Source organism: Chenopodium quinoa, unplaced genomic scaffold, assembly GCF_001683475.1.
Source record: "Chenopodium quinoa cultivar QQ74 unplaced genomic scaffold, ASM168347v1, whole genome shotgun sequence".
Lineage (NCBI taxonomy): Eukaryota > Viridiplantae > Streptophyta > Magnoliopsida > Caryophyllales > Amaranthaceae > Chenopodium > Chenopodium quinoa.
Window position 1 is genome coordinate 1525765 of NW_018744301.1, and position 20227 is coordinate 1545991.

Sequence of the window (20227 nt, forward strand, 5' to 3'; positions counted from 1 at the left end):
TTTTGTTAGTCGCCATTGAATATATTGATATCATTAAACATAGAGTAGTACTAAGTGGTACTTTTATGTGTGCTCATTATAAGCAAAATAGATGCCAGTGGTACTTTTATGTGTACCAATTATATTCAAAATAGATGCCAGGGATACATTTTATATGCTACTAGTTGTGCTGTTAAATTGTACCAATTGCTAAATTGTACCGTTGTTACAGAGCAGTGCAAATAATATAGTTATACGTAGTAAAAAGTTTGAAAAGAATAGATTAATTGTGAATGGATCCAGATGTGCCAAGAGTGAGGCCAAGGAGAGAAGCAAACACTCCACCAGAGTGTCCTCCCCTAACCGTAGTAAAGTATCCTAACGACCCATCCAAATCCCTCATTTGTATTCCCCCAACAGATCGAATATACTCACTGGTTCCTAATGATATGCTGGTTGGGGCCTGACTAGCTTTCTTCCGAGCATCATTTTTTGCCTTATTAGCAGCCCTTTCTTTTCCTTTCTTCTCTGTGCAGGACGGGTATCTAACACTTGTAGTGCGATGTGCTTTCTTCTTGGGTAAGGGTGGATCCTTAATCCTACCTGGGGCAGATCCTTCGTAGCTTCCTTGGAATCCACTAACTGGAGTAGTGTTGTTATTACGAATTCTTGATGCCACTGTCATTGGTGTGTTTGTCCCCTCAAGCCCCTTGTTCTGTGCCACAGAAGACGGTGTTCGGGAAACTCCATGTACACCTTCATCCTCACCAGGACCATTCTCATTCCCTCCTGCAAGCTGCCTTTTCGCAACCATTGCTAGAACTTCATCCACTCTCAGATCCATGAGCTGCAACATCTCTTTGACAGCCTGCACTGCCTCCTTACAAATGGAAGCCTTAGAGCAAATAGGTTCATACGTCCCCATAAGATTGTGATAATTCCTCACTTCATCACTAGTCAATGGATCATGGTAAGCAACTTTTACTCGTGTGTGTTTCCGTTGTACGTCCTTCCTCCAACGACGGAGTACATACTTCTCAGGAACAACAGTTACTCCATTAAGGTCATACACAAGAATCATATGTCGACAAATGATCCCATGACACTCAAAGTGTTTACAGTCACATGCAACTTCATACGTACTACTATCATATACAACCCGGTAGCATCTACGAATCTTTGTCACTTCATCCTTCATCGCATTTTTAGGCTTGATCCAAACACGGTCTTCGATAATAAACTCAATTAGATTAATACCAATTTCATACTGATCTAGGGGACGAACATACAACATCTTCTTGCACTGTCCCTGCACTTCTTTGAATTTTGCATCCGTATAACATTTTTGAAACAACACCTCCGCTGGGATGTCAGTCACTAAATGCCTCACATACCGTTGTGTGTTCGAGTCTGCCATTCTTTCGGCCTCGGCCCTAACTGTCATAGCATCGCAATACCGAATAACAAACTGAGACAATGTTGTCTGCTTGTCAACATTCCCTTTAAAAAATGATTGAAACTCTCTGAACGTTGAGTCGTTTTCATCCCAGCCCAGAATAAATGTTTCAAATACGCGGGAATCCACATTACTCGTTCCTCATAGAGCCCTATTCAATATAACTGCAATTATTAGTTTCATCCAATATACACTAGTTTACGACAAATACTAAGTGACACAAACAAAGACAGCTACAAAAGCTTCTGCTACCTGTACGTACTAATTGCAGTGGTACATTAAAATTGTTAGTGGCAAAACAAAAATAACCATTGGAACAATGCTACTACTTAGTGGTACATAACGCACAGACCAATATATTTACTCAAATATTCAGATCATCAACACCCCAAAAACACATACAAAATCATGAGTAACTTTACTAAGAAACGATAAAGTATAAACCATTGAGTGGAAGAAACTAACCCCCTAGCCAAGCATTGTCTTGTAGCTCATAATGCTGAATTGCATCACACCATCGAGCTTCAAATTCATCAGCATCTAAACTACCGTATATGAGGCTATCAAAGTCACCCTTTAAAACTTCGTAATCATCATCACCCTTCACATACTTACCAAATTTCTGCAGGATGTGCCATATGCACCACCTATGGGTCGTTTCAGCCATTGTAAATGCACAACTTTCCTAATTGCCGGATCTTGATCCGTCAGAATAGCTGTAGGGGCTTTACCGCCCATACAATGCATCCATGTCCTCATCACCCATTCATACATTTCTGCTGTCAGATCAATGCACAACCAAACAATATACTCTGTCTGTGGTGATTCACACCAACAAATACAGCAAAGGGCAAATGGAATTTGTTAGTCAAAGTACGTACTATCAAAACAGGCAACATCGCCAAACTCCTCATAGGCAGCTCTGCTCCTCGCATCCACCCATACAACATCTTGTAAGGAACCATCCTTCCCAAACCTACACAGATGGAAAAAATTTTGATTATCTGCACTCATTTTGTTGAAGTACTCAATCATCCCATTTGCATCACCCTCGGTAAGCTCCAGCCTCTTTTTCTCCTCCTCAGCCACCGCATTCGTCAAGTCTTTTTGAGTAAAAGTCAACTGATCCACTCCATTCACCTGCCTACCAAAACAACCGTACATCTGGGAAACCTTCACCCTTGACTTCTTCGCAGAAACCACCTGTTTCACCAAGTGCTTATGTTTGTTAACCAAATCGTGCTTCCTGTACATGGAAACATCCTTGGACTTTCCCGGTGTAACTGGATGACCAGTGTGCTCCAACTTCACCCTACGAACAACCCAATTCCCTTCTGCATTAACACTTGCATACAACTCCACCTCACATCCACACTTTTTTGTTTTCCTTTGTACAACTGTCTCCTCGTCCTGAATCAAACCTTCCTTCAGTGGATCAACTTTACGCTTCCTAGAAGGTCTTCCGTAGCAGTCACAGGTCCACTTAGCATTCCTCCGCTGCTTACAACACTTTCCAGTACCCAATTCCTTCTTCACCTTCACCCATCCAGAAGCAGCCCTCACTATTCCAAACCCCTTTTGCCTAGCATAGCTCCAGAAGTAAGTATCTAACTCATCCCAACTACCAAATACCATGCCCAAAATTGGGGGTGGTATTTCCTCTTCAACACCGAACACAGTTTGCACCATTTTCCTGCCCTTCTTTGGTGTTGTGAACCCTTCACCATCAACTACGTTTTCACCATGAACTGACTCATAATCTGACCCCAGATTTTCTCCACCATGAACTGACTCATAATCTGACCCCAGATTTTCTCCACCATGAACTGACTCATAATCTGACCCCTGATTTTCTCCATCATCTCCTTCTCCCATTTCATTCTCCTCCTCCTCCTCCTCTTCCTCCTCATCCCATTATGTAAATCCATCCTCACTCCCTAACCCCTCATCATACACATACACATCATCCTCACTATCATCTCCAACTGTCTCAAAACCAACCTACAACACATATACATCCACATCTCATTGTAGTGGATCATTATAGAACCAAACAAGACAATATAACCAACAAAAATATCATGCATTCTGCTCATATTTGAAATCACACAACCCACAAAACCAAAATTTTAGAACAAATGCCATCACAAAATACATAAAAAAGGAAAAATCAACATTAATATACATCTACTCCATCAATTGAAACTACATTAGCCTACCATCAATTGCAAACAACAACAACAAAAACGATTACAATTGAAAAACAAACTAACCCCTACTCCAAATTCATTACCCACATTACAATATACACAATACTTACTCAGTTAAATACTACCCCTACCAATAACCCCCAGCATGATTACTCAATTTCAAAATACTCAATACAAACCCTAACCTCTCCTTACCCAAGCTTTACTTTTTAAATTTCACAATTGCTTTCATTCATTACCCCATTCTCGCTAAGAAACTAACAACAACGCTTTAGAATACATAACTTACCATCTCAGAGTCGAATCTCAGCTCCCTTGCGCAACCATGCCCATCTTCTCTATCTTCCCGAATTGCTTCCGCCAGATCGACACCCAAAATATCTTCTACCCGATTTCTCATTCTACTAATCCACTGCTGCACTTACGAATTCACAATTTGACAAAAAAAAATTTGGCTTACTGAGCTACATTCTTCGTCTCCATTGATGAAGAGCTTCCATTTTTTTTTTTAATAAAATTAACTGATATGCAAGTCATCTTTACCTTAGTGAAAATGTTTTCCCGCTTCTTCTTTTCACTCCCCGTTACACTTCAGTTGTCCCGTTATACTAATGGCCCACTTGCATGATATAAAGTTACAGCTAATTGCAAAATTGCCATCCTATATGCTCCTTCATCCATAGGTGCTATGCGCCAAGACTTAACCTTAAAGTACACCTTACAAGTCACAAGCACATGATCTCAAATTCTCAATTCTTATGTGATGACAACGTTTTAGGGATCAATAGAATGGCAACCTATTTTTTATTTTTTTTTTGGGAACCAATTTGGCCCTTCGATTGTTGTCACTTAGCTACATCACATGAAATAGTTTCTCCTAGAAGCACCTAATAACTTCACTATGGACCCTTGAACAACCAAAGGCATTAGGGTCTCAAGAAATGTATAGGGACATCTTCCACAGTTTGTTTATGCTCGGTCTCAGTTTACTCTTTGAGAGAGAGAGTAAAAGATGTATTTGATAAAACATAAAAAGTAATTGTGTAATACAAAAAGGATTGAACTTTTTACAAAACTGGATTCAAATTGGACATTATTGCTTCAGCATATTGCATGGTACAACATCACAATACAACACAACACAACTCAAAATATCATGACCAAAATCTACCACCACAACAAACAGCAAATTTGGAGGTTTAGGTCTCTATTGGAGTGAAAACCAATAATCTAAACTTGGAGAAAATAGGTGTTCTCTTATCTGACGTACAAGGCATGAACAACAGACAAAGAGACGTGAAGAAGACACAAAAATCAGCGTTGTTAGGACTCTGCGGCAACTTCTCTGACCTTTGTTGAGTTCTCCAGGTCACCCTCAAGCTGGCTAAGGTTTCCCTTCTCCTTGATGAGTTGAGTATGGTGGTGTTTGCAGTACAGCCGGCCCTCATGGCCAATGTAGTTTGAGGGGCTTATTGTGCATCCTCCTTGGAAGCACTTGAAGCAGCTCTTATGATAAGCACTGCCATTAACCGTCACCTTCAAAAAGATTAACATTTTTTTAGTGCACTTTACTTTGAGCCCTTAAAAAGTACTTTCATAAAATCAACTTACAAAATTTATTAACATTTATCAGGATTAGCCCAGTTGCAGCAAATATTGTGGATGTTTTAATACAATGAAACAAAAGGAGTACTAATTTTTTTCCCCTTTGCATAGTCATGTCTTTTAGGAAAGGTCATAGATTCATGGTGAAGATGTAAGACAGTTTAATCTCTTTGATATACAATACAGATTTGAAGACCTAAAATAAAACAGAAAGTGAATACATTTGAACAGTGAGCAGTACCTTTTCAGTTGGATAAGCAGTCTTGGAGCAACCCGCACATTTATCTCTAGTTCCACCAAACATGGAAGAGACTTTGCTAGGAGGTTTCTGAGCAAAGTAATTCATTATCCCAAAATGAGAAATCGAATATTATAACAAGCTCTCAGAATTAACAGAGTAATTGTGTATGTTCACTTATATTATGTCAAAGCCTATAAGATATACCTCACTATCAACGAGTCTATCTGGTTTTGTTTTAGGTGTACCTGAAACCAAAATTCGGAATTTGATAAATAATAATTCACCAGAAATCACAGCTATATTCATTTGTTACTGTATTTGTATTGTAAGATTGAGGATCTTAAATCGGTATACCTTCAAAGCTTTTGTCTAAGCTGCCAGTTAGCTTGAACAGCTGATCAAAATGCGGCCTGCAGTACAACACCCCTTCAAAGGAGTTGTAATTGCTAAGCTGCAAAAACAAATTTCATTTCTCAGCAAAGCATTCTAAATTTCACAAATGATGCAATCTGGTTTCAGATCTGCCTGATTTAAGCATTGTTACAATATCCATGCTTAAAGGTCTAGAAGTTGCACAGATCACTTGAATGTTGACCCATCAAACTAGAATCTGTTTGCTTACACAGAAAGATGGACTCAAAACTTGACTCATAAAAAACAAAATTTATAGACTCAAAAATAAATCTGCAATATTTTCTCCCTTCAATTCAATTCAATACACAAGTCCACATAGAAATTTCAACACATACTGATCAATTAGTCTAATTGATGATATTGTAACACAGCTCTAACAGTTATTGTCAAAAGGCCAATGATGTTACATAGATAATGTAACTTTATACCAAGCTAATAATCAAAATTGTATTCATCGGCTAAAAAGATCTAGATCCAAGATGGAGATATCTGCATTAGAGAAATTTGTACAATCCAACAACATAGTTATAGTTATGTATTGCGTAAATTGTTTCAGGTAATGAAAATATAAATGTAACAACGAAAAATACAAAGTACGGGCAATACCTTGAGGGTGCCTTTGCAATGATGGCAACGAAAACAGGCTTTGTGATAGACCTTATTGTCGGCGGTAAGCTTATCAACAAGATAGACAGTTTTATCACAGGCCTTGCATTTGGGGTTAGTGCTTGTGATTGTAGCCATTTTTCTCCTGCTTTAGAAAGAATGATGGTGTTACAATCACAAAAGCAATTGGAAGGAAAATGCGAGAGCCTGTAATGTTAAGAGCTAGCAATGGTTGTTTGAAAAATTTGGGAGGAAGAAAAGATGAGGGAGAGGAGTGGTGGTGGGGCTGGCAGGAGATTGCGGAGACCAAAAGCAGAAGTTAGAAGTTGGATAATTGAAAGCAGAGGTCTTTTGGCAATCATTTTGTCCGATTTTAAAGCACCTAACTAGTAACCACCGCTGTCTTTTCAGTTTTTCTCCCCAATTTTATTATTTATTTACATCCTCCATTTCTATTTAGTTGCTACAATTTTCTAATTTTCTAATTGTTAATTAGTTATTACACTTCCCTAAAAAAAAAAAAAAAAAATAGTTATTACACTTTTTATTTTTGACATTTTTTACTCTCTATCTTTCTCCTACCTACATTGGTCCATCTTATTTTCCTCTCTATCTCTCTCCGCTTAAAAAATTGTCTAGGAAACCGTGAATTAAAAGTGTAAAAAAAATACTTGTATTGTTTTAAAATAAAACGGGGTTTTCGCCTGATATCTCGAATTTTCAAATATTTTTTTAAAAAGAACACAGTTAACTGATTATACTTGGGAAATTACCATTACGCCCCTCCCTTCCTTCTCTGCTTCTCTAACCATAATCACCCACTCCATTATCATCAATTTCCCACTACTTCCACCCCACGCCACCCATTACCACCATACTAGACCATAGCTATTAAGTGTGTCGGGTCAAAGAGAATCACATTTTATAAGGCCAAGACCAGGTCAGGCCGATGCGAGTCACAAGTCAATTATCTATTGTCTTTGTTTATTATTTTATCTATTATATTAGACAACCATTTTCGTCCTATATTGAATCTGCCAATGAGAGTATTGTTCATTAAAGACCTTATCCACTAAGGACCCTTTAACCTTGGCCATGACCCTATTATCATTTGGCTATCCCTACCTCTAAATTGGACTGTCAATTTATAAGTAAAAAGTAAAAAATAGAATCCAATGGGATTCAAACTCTGGTTTAGAGAGTATAATTAATAAACTATATAACCACTTATCCATTTGTAATATACAAAGTACATAATTATTATTGAAACAAATTATATACAATATATATTAATTTTCAGGACCCTTTTATTTTTTGGGGGCCCTGAGCCGTCACCCACCCTGCACTGGCCTAGCCTTGCCACTGCCACCAACATGAAACCCTTCCCCATCGACTTAAAAACCCCTTTCCTTTTCTTCGTTTGTTGGCTGCAATAAATCAAGGGGAGATGAAAACCTCCTTCACATCATTGATCAATGGCCGTTGTGGATTTTAATGATTGAAATACACCGATCAATAATTTTAGTAAACCCTACAAAGCTCTCCCGTAAATGAAGATTGGTTGTTGAGCTCTCGGAGTATCTTCTCCATGTACTACTTCTTCCTTGTATTGAATTTCGTTGCGCTCTCATTGGCTTATTGTAGACACCCAAATATGTTTCCCCAAAACCAAACCCAGTGATGAGTACCTTTCACGTCGAATCATAATCGAATGAAGCGAAAGTGTGGAAAGTCTAGTGTTGCGGATAGTTTTAATTTCTTTTCTCTTCTCTCTGTTTTTGAAAACTTATTTTAAGAAAACAGCCAATCCAGTTTGGTTGGTCCATGATATGGGTCTAATTGTAGCGTAGTTGGATGGGGCTTGACAAGAGCTTTCCAACGATATAATAAGTTATGGCCAATTTACTAAACTGGGCCCGGTTTGAGCTTTATATACGGCCCTATGATCTAGGGGAGGGCCTAATATGATTTATCATTCCTAATGCAAATAGGAATGTTTTAAGTATTCTAGATTCTTCTAGAAGGTTCTTTTCATTCCTAATTCAATTAGCATTGATAAATTGACTTTTGTTGACTTTTCAGAGTTTTAATTAAAATCAAAGAGCATTTTTGAGGAAAAATACGATTTTATCCTCCTGTACGACAATTTTTATCTGATTTTAAGAAAACGCGTGATTTTATAAATCAGCGCCAAACACCAGCTGTAGCGCCTGGCGCTACGTTTGGTGCCTGGCGCCAACAGCCAGCGTTGGCGCTGGTTCAGTTTTTTGTGCGCTAGACTCTGTTTTGATATTTTATCTTTTTTGTTAATTTTCTCTATAAATAACGTCGTAAAAACTCCGTTTTCATTCACCAATTCTCATCAAGTTTTCCTTGATTACTCTCTCACTCTCTCTTTTTCTAAACTATCCTTTCACATACAAAATTCCGCATTCATTAGATCTAGATACACCTAGCCATATTGGAAGTTGCCTTCGCCCTAGACGTGAAAGGTTTAATTTCTGAGGAAAGAGGTACGAGACATCCAAGTAAGTGATTTAATGGTTTTTATTGATGTTATGATATAGAGTTCATGCTTAGGTTGTTATTTTGATTCCTAGTAACATGTCTAGGGTAGATTTAATGCTAAATATGATTGTTATGATTCCTTTTATGTTCTTTCTAATATTTATGATTGTTAGTGTCATGATAGGGTTAATGATTTGAATTTTATTGCTTAGTGACATGCTAGGGTTTGTTATTAATCTTGTTAGTATCATGCCTAGGATCTTGCTATGCTTTAACATGATTATTATTATGATTCATATGATTGTTATTATGATGATTATTGTTTTGATTATTATTATGATTATTTTGATTATAATTTACTATTATGATTATAATTTTATGATGATAATTATTATTATTATTATTTTGATTATTTATTATATTGCTTGATATTTATTGTTATTGCTTGATCACGCCTTTTATGCATGTTTAAAGGGAATTTGTACTTGTAATCACGCTTAATTAGATAATTAATAATCTTGTTTAGGGTTAATTTGATTATAATTCAAGTGATCACCAATAATAGATTTATTTGTGCATTATATTCAACCAACATAGATAAACAGGTTTAGGGTTAATCCTATTGATTGCATGTTAATCAGAAAGCGCACATGAATACGATCAGAATAAAGTAGAGGCCTATTATTAGGGCAGGTTCAATCTCTTTTAGGTTGGATTTGTACCTTCATCCCCGAACCCTTATTTGGTTCAAGACCTTATTGGAGTTGACGATCTCTTGGATCGTTAAGGGGTGTAACCTTCACCCTGTGAACGGTTTACAAGTTCCTAAAACTTGTTGGCGACTCTTTTGCTCTATCTTCTTTCCCTTTGGACGCCACCATACTTTAGTGTATGATCACAGTGGGGTTCAAGCAAGGGGATTAACGCTTGAAATTATTCCCCACAGTTTATGGTGACTCCTCTGGGGAGGATATCTATATTAATTCATGAACTTGTTTCGGTAATGATTTAGAATGAGTGGATGAGACTCAAAACGTTCTAAGTATTTCATGTGCGTAATTTTGATTAACATTATTGTCATATGAATAAAAAAGAAATCATTGGAAAGACCATCCGTAATGAGTTAAAAACATAGGATTTTACACGTAGGAAATTTGAGAAATATCTTTCACAACTAGGACCGAAATAACACTGCGCGAAACTGGAAAATTTTATCGAGCACAGAAAGCTGCTGAGGCATGTAGGAATTAGCGCCAGAAGCCAGAGCATTGGCGCCAAATTTTTAACCGTAGCGCCAGACGCCAGCATTGGCGCCAGGCGCTACAGCTAAAACCTGGCGCCAGTCTCTGTTTGCTGGCGCCAAATTCCCCCAATACCGAGCCAGAAATATGAGTTCTAATTTCGACCAGTTTTTCGTATTGTTGGGTCGATCCTACTTCCTAATTGAGTTTTTCTCACTATTCTGAAACCCATATGTGTTCTACATATGGATATAACCCTCTGGGAATTCATGCTCCATCTACCTGATTGAACCCTCTGAGCAACAAAAGGTACATCCGAGATTGTTGAATTCACCAAACCATGGAAGCGAGTTTTTCTAAAACTCGCGGTGTCCCATCCACTCGCGCCAACCCTTCACGATTAGGCTTCCGCGCGGTGCATCTGGACAATTAATCATGGACCCTCTATTGACTAAACCATATCCCAAACTTTAGAGAACTAGAGCCATGGTTAGGTTGCAAACTCATTGCATCATATTGTGCCTACTTGACTAATTGTGCATTATTTGTTGTGCATATATTCTATGTTTCTCTTAACCGTTTGTTTGACTTGTGTTGAGATTTAATAAATTAATGACTTAATGAACTTTGCCTAATTAATTAAATAATTAATTAATTAATTTGAGTCAATAAAGTCTAATATTTTAATCAGAATTGACCTAGTACGACTTTAGGCATACCCCTGTTGATTAATAACACCGAAAACAGTCCTAGATTGAAGCTCCAACATTGGCGCCAAAGTATGGACTATAGCGCCACTCTGTGGAGTGTGGTTCCTGGCGACAGCTCTGTTGTCTGGCACTACACTACACAGTGCGGCGCCAGTCCTGTCGTTTTGGCGACAGTTCGGTTTATTGATTGAGTCATCACCTAGTGTCTAATTAACCAGTTTGCTAAATAATTCGGTTAAATTTCGCTGTCAATAACACCTTGTCGAGTCATTAATTGAGTCTAGTCACATAGTCTAGCCACACGGTCATGACACGAGTCTTAGTGTACCACCTACACTCACTAGTCTTATCTCACACTTCGAGTACATATCACCATGACCATGTCTTAGGTCCATGCAGGAGTCGGTCTTTCCGTCATTTGAGTTGGGGGGTACATTCTACTCCTAATTCTTCATATCCCTCCATCTACATCATTTTTTCTTCACATTCTATTCCAATCTTTCTTCACTTCCTCCATCCATTGCATGTTGAATAGAGTTTGAGTCAAATAATTAACTATGAATATCCCCAAATTCCTTTTCCACAGTGCTTGGTCGAGGAGAGAAGGGCGATTAATCAAGGACAACCTCTTTATTCAGGTCTCGCTTTTTGATAAACCGATTCATCAAAAGAGGAAGGCTAAAATGATAATGGCAACATAAGAAGAAGTCAATGAGCTTAGGAACCAATTGGTTACCGTGACTGAGATATTGAAGCTCCTCAGACTTAAGATCGATGATCCCGTGAAGCAACAACAGATGGACCTCATGCAAGAGAGTTTAAGCAAGCTATCTAGTGACTATAAATTTCAGGGAATGAGTTCACATGGGTTCTCGCTGGACAAGGTACTTCTTCCGCATAAGTTCAACGCTACTGACATCCCTAAATTCAAGGCAACAGATAACCCTTACTTCCATCTAAGAGCTTTCGAAACTATAATGAACATTAAGGGTATCGATAAGAAGGTTTTCCCCTCTCTGTTCTCACTATCTCTTGAAACCGTTTGCCAACAATGGTTCTTCTCCCTTGACAAAGAAAAAACCTCTACCTGGGAATCGATAGTAAACGCTTTCATTGATAGGTTCAAGTACAATATTCAAGTTGAAACCGACCATAGACAACTTGAGATGCTAAGACAAAAAGAGAATGAAGGCTTTACTTCTTTCTTTAATTAATGGAGGGAAATTTCCGCTAAGATGATTGAGGTGCCCACTGAAAAAGAATCTGTGAGGATGTTTATCAAGAATCTCCAAGAGAAGTATTCGAAGCATTTAAAATATCAACACAATCTGAATACTTTCAAGGCCGTTTATGACATCGGAATTGAAATCGAAGATGACCTCGCAAAGCAAAAAGCTACTAACAATAGTAACCACGGTGGCTGGAAGGGAAAGAAGGACGACAATCCTTCTTCTTCCGAAAACGCCCACTCTAGTAACAATGTTAGTACCTTTGATCTCAGTGAAGTTTTAGCCATGGATAACCAAGGATCTAAGAAGCAACTAAGGAAAGACTTCACCCCCATTGGGATGAGCTACGATACTGCCTTCGATCGACTCCATGCCAAAGGACTCATTACTCCCATTGGACCTATTCAAGATCCCGTACCTGAAAAGAGATTGCCTAGTTGGAATCCTGATGAACACTTCAAGTACCATCAAGGTAGGGGTCATGCTACTGAGAGTTGTTGGAAGCTGAGGGAGGCTATCGTGACCTCTTTTTTTTTTTTTTTCTATTTCCTTTTTTTATTTACCCTCTCCCCAATAAGTCTAGCATAGGCACCTTTTTATTCTCCTTAGATTTATTTTGTAGGATCATTATTTATTTTCTTTTAATAAAATGAGCATTTATTCTCTTGCATATGATCATTTCATTGCATTGCATTAAAAAAAAAAATCCATGTCGAATTAAGAACAAGGTATACCAATGATTTGAGGTACCCCTTGTAGCCACATCATATCTCCTTTCACCTTTCAAATTTACAATCCCTTCTTCATAAACCACTTTGAGCCTCGTCTAACGATATACCCTTCTTTTTTCAACCTACATCTACCTAACCTTGGGATGGGATGGTGTGTAACTTATGCAATTCTAAAAAAGCTTGAGTGATTTCAAAAGATCAAAATAAAAATAAAAGCAAAAAATAAATAAAAGTGTACAAAAGGGAAAGTGTTCCAATGTCATTGATATGAAAATATCTTCGATAAGAACATGTCTCAGATTGCGTCTCTTATCGAGTGCTTGGTACCGTGCCTGAGAAACATGAATGCCAAGTGAGTGATAGACCGCATGATCGGGATTTCCCACACTTGCAAAAATAAAACAAATGCTAAATAAAAAAAAAGAGAGCTAAAAAGAGTAGAAACTCAAGCATAAAGATACAAAGATTCAAAAGCAAGGTTGCACACTTTGGGGGCTTATCTAGGGTTTTGAGCCTTTATCCCTTTCTTCTTCAGCCTTTATCCTAACCACGTTACAACCCTTAAAAAGACCTTTTTGAGGTATACACATACTTGTGCGAGGTTCGGCTAGAGCTACGTTCGGCCTGATTCCTAACGGATACGTAGGCAACCTCACATCGAGGTGCGGCCGTAATAAACATGCATTCATATTCACATTTGTATTCACACATCATGGTGATATCAAGGGATCTCCTATGCTCATCCCTATTTACTTAGAGCTAGACTTGGGGGCTTGATCCTTACATCATTAGCCTACCTAGCCTAAAGAGTCACCATCATTTGACTCTTCTAAAAAAAATATCTTCCCACACACTTAGCTCTTGCGGCCTAGCTTTAGTGTCACTTTCACACACAGCACAAATACATGACAAAATATACTTCCCTTAGGCACCCTTTGTCATGAAATCTTAACTTAATGCTGAAGCATGCCTTGTCATATCAACATCGCTCATCACTCATACTTGTCATTGCGTCAAGTATGAAGTGCTTAGCCTCTGTGCCTAAGTTACCCAAATACTTTCATCATTGAGTCAACCATTGAGATTTCCTAGGATGGATTAATCCTTGCACCTTGAGAGATCGTATCAAACAACATTTGACTAATCTCATTCAACATGCACCTTCAAAAACTTCGCTTCATTCTTTTTCGCGTCTTTCTTTTTCGGGAGAAAGTCGGTGCCCTCCACAAAAATGACGGAAATTTTTTGCTTTTTTGCATTTTTGAGAAACATTGAATCAACACTATGCACACATGGGTCATGAGTCACATGTGTCAAACACTTCGAGTCGAGTCAACCTCGAGTTAATCACAGAGAGTCAAGTTTATGCCTTGAGTCGTGCCGAGTCAATGAGTCAAGCGACGCTAAACCTTAGGTCAACCCTAAGATAATTAAAGAGATTGGCAAAGTTCTATAGTCAAAAATAAATACAGGTGCAGCAGAATAGGGAAGACCCTACTTCAGCGCCAGACGAAAACATCTAGCGTCTGGCAATAGATTTCAGCGCCTGACGCTAGATCCCAGCGTCTGGCGACAGAGCAAAATCGCGGCGCCAGAGATATTTCAGCAGCGACAGAGCTCGAAGCCTCTCAGAACAGCAATTCCGGGTTCCTTGGTACGCCAGTTAGCCCCTATAAGCAATTTGACATGATTAAGTAGTCGATTTGATTACAACCGCAAATAAGTGATCGACCTGACGAAAGATCGTCTCACTTAGCTTAAAGCGCCTAAGAAGTGGCTCATCACGGAGACACCGACATACTGGTTTTAGCGGAAGCAAAGATCAAGCGAGCTTTAGAGATCGACAAGCAGAAATTTTTCTTCAGAATATTATCGCAACAACTGAGGATGACTTCAAGTAAAGTTATTTTCGACAGCGTTCGCTAAGATTGTGGAAGTTGTCACCAAAGATTTAAGAAGATAGCACAAGATGGGCAGTCTTCGTCGGCATTCGCTAAGATTGTGCAAGTTGTCACCAAAGATTTAAGAAGATAGCACGAGATGGGCGGTCTTCAACGGCATTCGCTAAGATTGTGGAGGTTGTCATTGAGATTTGAGAGAAGATTTGAGAAGATAGCACGAGATGGGCGGTCTTCGACGGCATTCGCTAAGATTGTGGAGGTTGTCACTAAGATTTGAGTAAAGATTTGAGAAGATAGCACGAGATGGGCGGTCTTCGACGGCGTTCGCTAGGATTGTGGAGGTTGTCACCAAGATATGAGAAGAGCGGTTCATGATGGGGCGGTCTTCGACGACTTTTGCTATGATTAGAAAGGTTGTCCTTATGATTCAAGAAAAGGATCGAGATGTAGCAACATTGATCGACGGCGTTCCCTAGATTGCGGAAGATCGTCAAAACAAACAACAAGATGGCATTCCATAGATTGTGGAAAGTTGTCAAAAAGCAACTGAAGGTGATTTCAGGCGAAGTTGTCTTCGATCATGTTCCCTTAGACGTGGAAGATGGTCATAAAGCGGAAGAAGATTGTTTCTAGAGAAGCAATCTTCGATAGTATTCCCTTGGACGTGGAATATTATCAATGTGGAAGAAGATTGTTTCAAGAGAAGCAATCTTCGATAGTATTCCCTTGGACGTGGAATATTATCAATGCGGAAGAAGATTGTTTCAAGAGAAGCAATCTTCGATAGTATTCCCTTGGACGTGAAATATTATCAATGCGGATGAGGATTGTTTCAAGCGAAGAAATCTTCGATAGTATTCCCTTGGACGTGAAATATTATCAAGGCGGAAGAGGATCGTTTCAAGTGAAGCAGTCTTCAATATTAGAAGCAGTTACAAACGTAGCGGTTTTTAAGCGGGATGGCATTCTCTTGGAAGGAGGTCATCAAAACAAGGATACTGCAGCAAATCGGTTACTTTCAGAGACGTGTGCTCGACGGTGCAAGATACGCGTTTATTAACTCTTTTATCTGTTTAACTAACGCTAGTTTTGCAGGTATCAGCGTTACAAGAGTGATTTAGGATCGCAGAACCACTACTACAAAAACTAGAATAAGAAACGCAAAATACAAAACGGTTAACTTAGATAGGCGATCTCCTGGATTATACAGAACACCTATCTAAGTTAACCGTTCTATTTTATTTATTTATTTATTTTTAAATTTTAATTTTATTTTATAGAACGCATTTCTTAGTTAACCGTTCTATTTGATATATCTAAATTTTACACTTAAGATACAAATCGCCCCTCTTAATTAGCCGTTCTATATGCTTAACATTATTTTTTTGAAAAAAAAAACCTAACATATGAAAAGGCCCAAATGAATTCTAACCCTAACTCCTCTTTCCTTAAGATAGCCGTCAATCCCTTATTCTCCTAATTCATATCTTCTCCTCTTCATTTCATCTTCTTTTACTTCTTCTCTCCTCTAAAACGTTAACTCCATTCTATTCTTCCATCTTCCTTCAATGTCTTAAAAACTCCAAGCTGAGACATCCGATTAACCTCCTCACCACCATAGTTGTCTTATCCGTACCACCACTAATGTTACAAATAATTTAGAAAGACAACGAGCCTTGTTTTCCAACCCCAACTCTGATGTAGTGCGGTGCGTGAAAGTCCAGCACGAAAGATCGAACCATTGATTTTTATAGTCAAATAATGTTATATTTTGCTCTGTTTATGGTCTCAAGTTGTTGCGGGTTGATTAGTGTTTAACTCTCAATTATTAATTCTAGACCTATAACTTTTATCAATTGATTTTTATGTTATGATTTGGATTAAATTCTGATTTCTCATCTTTGATTAGTGTTTGGTACAACATCAATATTTGCGTGCACTAGTGGAGGCTCTGTGGTGGTTGAGGTTAGTGCGAGTCCGATATTGAATAGGAGTGTGTCTCGCAATAGTTGGTTGCCACCGGCTCTAGGGGCTGTCAACGTTAAAACTAATGCAGCTTTAATGGGCTGTATAGGTGTGGGGCTTAGTCTGGTGGCCAGAAATAGCAGAGGGGAGTTGGTGGCTGTTGGGGTCCGAATTGTTGTACGGAAGGTCTCGGTGAAACTAGCTGAAGTGTTGGCTGCGAGGTACGGGTTGCTGCTTGCTCGACATCTGGGATAAGAGTGAGAAGATCGAGCTCGAATGGGAAGCCTTAACTTAGTCTTTCTCCTTTTGTTTTGGTAGTAGGTGATGTTATTGTAGCAGGGGAGCAATGTCATGATTTTGTTTATTAATTACATTAGACGGTATTTTTTTAATTTCTTAGCATGCGATGTAATTAATTGAATATAAAGGATAATAAAGTTTGTTTTGGTATTTAATTTTGACTTTTACAATTTCAATTCAATTTGTTTTATTGATTGATGGTGTAGATTAGTATGTATGCAACCTCCCTGATGCAAAAATTAATATTTTTTTTAAAAAATATTTTTTCAAAAAAAAATTCAACAAAGAGAACTGTTATCTTTGCTAACCATTCTCTATTATTCATTTTTTGTAAGCATATGAAACAGAATAGAGAACGGTTGTTTTTCCATATAGAACGCCTCTTGTACCCGTTCTCTTTTCCTTTGCATATAGAACGTCTCTTGAACCCGTTCTATAAACTTTACTCAACGCTTAGCAGAAGAACGCCTCTGAGGCGTTCTATAAAGCCTATTTTAACAGTTCCCTATTCCACTTTTTGTTGTAGTGAACGTTCTGAATCATTCTCCGTCCCTATCGATACTTTGACTTTCGTTTTCGAAACTCGCGTTTCTCCAAACTCAGTCAAAGTGGGGGCTTGTGTAGACACCTAAATGTGTCTCCCCAAAACCAAACCCAGTGATGAGTACCTTTCACGTCGAATCATAATCGAATGAAGCGAAAGTGTGAAAAGTCTAGTGTTGCAGATAGTTTTAATTTCTTTTCTATTATCTCTGTTTTTGAAAACTTATTTTAATAAAACAGCCAATCTAGTTTTTTTGGTCCATTATATGGGTCCAATAGTAGTGTAGTTGGATGAGGCTTGATAAGAGCTTTCCAACGATATATTATAAGCCCATTTCTGATGAACATTGAGGAAATTATGGCCAATTTACTGAACTGGGCCCGGTTTGAGCTTTATATGCGGCCCAATGATCTAGGGGAGGGCCTAATATGATTTATCATTCCTAATGCAATTAGGAATGGTTTTAGTCTTCTAGATTCTTCTAGAAAGTCCTTTTCATTCCTAATTCAATTAGCATTGATAAATTGACTTTTGTTGACTTTTCAGAGTTTAATTAAAATCAAACAGCATTTTTGAGGAAAAATACAATTTTATCCTCCTGTACGGCAAATTTTATCTGATTTTAAGAAAAAGCGTGATTTTCTAAATCAGCGCCAAACGCCAGCTGTAGCGCCTGGCGCCAGCGTTGGCGCTGGTTTAGTTTTTTGTGCGCCAGACTCTGTTTTGATATTTTATCTTTTTGGCTGATTTTCTCTATAAATAACGTCGTGAAAACTCCGTTTTCATTTACCAAATCTCATCAAGTTTTCCTTGATTACTCTCTCTCTCTCTCTCTTTTTCTAAACTAGCCTTTCACATACAAAATTCCGTATTCATTAGATCTAGATACACCTAGCCATATTCGAAGTTGCCTTCGCCCTAGACGTGAAAGGTTTAATTTCTGAGGAAAGAGGTACGAGGCATCCAAGCAAGTGCTTTAATGGTTTTTATTGATGTTATGATATAGAGTTCATGCTTAGGTTGTTATTTTGATTCCAAGTAACATGTCTAGGGTAGATTTAATGCTAAATATGATTGTTATGATGCCTTTTATGTTCTTTCTAATATTTATGATTGTTAGTATCATGTGAGGGTTAAAGATTTGATTTTTATTGCTTAGTGACATGATAGGGTTTGTTATTAATCTTGTTAGTATCATGCCTAGGATCTTGCTATGCTTTAACATGATTATTATTATGATTAATATGATTGTTATTATGATGATTATTGTTTTGATTATTATTATGATTATTTTAATTATAATTTACTATTATGATTATAATTTTATGATGATAATTATTATTATTATTATTTTGATTATTTATTATGTTGCTTGATATTTATTGTTATTGCTTGATCACGCCTTTTATGCATGTTTAAAGGGAATTTGTACTTGTAATCACGCTTAATAAGATAATTAATAATCTTGTTTAGGGTTAATTTGATTATAATTCATGTGATCGCCAATAATAGATTTATTTGTGCATTATATTCAACCAACATAGATAAACAGGTTTAGGGTTAATCCTATTGATTGCATGTTAGCCAGAAAGCGCACATGAATACGATCAGAATAAAGTAGAGGCCTATTATTAGGGCAGGTTCAATCTCTTTTAGGTTGGATTTGTACCTTCATCCCCGAACCCTTATTTGGTTCAAGACCTTATTGGAGTTGACGATCTCGTGGATCGTTAAGGGGTGTAACCTTCACCCTGTGAACGGTTTACAAGTTCCTAAAACTTGTTGGCGACTCTTTTGCTCTATCTTCTTTTCCTTTGGACGCCACCGTACTTTAGTGTATGATCACAGTGGGGTTCAAGCAAGGGGATTAACGCTTGAAATTATTCACCACACTTATGGTGGTGGTTGAGTGAATTTTTGTGAAGATTTGGGTCGGTTTTCGAGTAAGGTGGGGCATTTTTGGGTAGGTGTGGGTTAATTTCGAATGGTTATTGGTAGTTTTCAGGAGAGGTGAGGTGGTTTTCAAATGATTATGGATGATGTTTGGGTGGGTAGGGTAGATTTCGGGTGGTTGGGGGTTGTTTTTGGGTGGTTGGGGTTTATTTTCAGGTGGAGGGGTAATTTTGGGTGGTGGATAAGGTGGATTTCAAAGCTATTGGTGGATTCTAAGGTGGATGGTGGGCAGTGCATTGGTAGTTTGGAAAGTAGGTCCAGGGATTGCATTGGATCTAGGACCCTACCCAATTATCATTCCTACCCTAAAATATGGGTATGAGTTATAGTTTTCAAGACCTTATTTGGGTCCATGTAGGGTATAGGTTTAGGTGGTACCAAGTAGGGTAAAGGTTCGAGTATAATGTTTCAGACCTAGACCTTACCCATAAAACCTTAAGATCCATACCCTACTAAGACCCTTACATATACCCACATAGTATATTAACTTAAAAAAAGTTTCAAAATAAATAAATAAAATTTAGAAATCTTGATGATGAAATGGTGCGTGTAACATATGAAAAAGGAGTAAGTCTGGCACATAGTCCTTATTGGTTTGGGGAGTAAATAGAAGGGTAAGCTGGTAATTTTCACA

The 20227-nt window shown here is 38.0% G+C and overlaps 2 protein-coding genes across 2 annotated transcripts; both read right to left on the bottom strand.

Moving 5' to 3' along the window:
- Nucleotides 1–262: 262 nt before the first annotated feature.
- Nucleotides 263–2102, bottom strand: LOC110695580 (protein FAR1-RELATED SEQUENCE 1-like). The gene is made up of 2 exons (XM_021872795.1): nucleotides 1901–2102; nucleotides 263–1416 (listed from the first exon to the last, which is right to left on the bottom strand). Exons 1-2 carry the CDS (start codon nucleotides 2100–2102, stop codon nucleotides 263–265), a joined length of 1356 nt encoding a protein of 451 aa, XP_021728487.1.
- A 2603-nt stretch (nucleotides 2103–4705) lies between these two features.
- LOC110695503 (LIM domain-containing protein WLIM1-like) lies at nucleotides 4706–6866 on the bottom strand. Its single transcript, XM_021872731.1, has 5 exons — nucleotides 6512–6866; nucleotides 5846–5942; nucleotides 5696–5736; nucleotides 5492–5578; nucleotides 4706–5181 (listed from the first exon to the last, which is right to left on the bottom strand). The coding sequence occupies exons 1-5, from the start codon at nucleotides 6647–6649 to the stop codon at nucleotides 4969–4971; spliced, it is 576 nt and encodes a 191-aa protein (XP_021728423.1). The 5' UTR covers nucleotides 6650–6866; the 3' UTR covers nucleotides 4706–4968.
- Between the last annotated feature and the right edge of the window lie 13361 nt (nucleotides 6867–20227).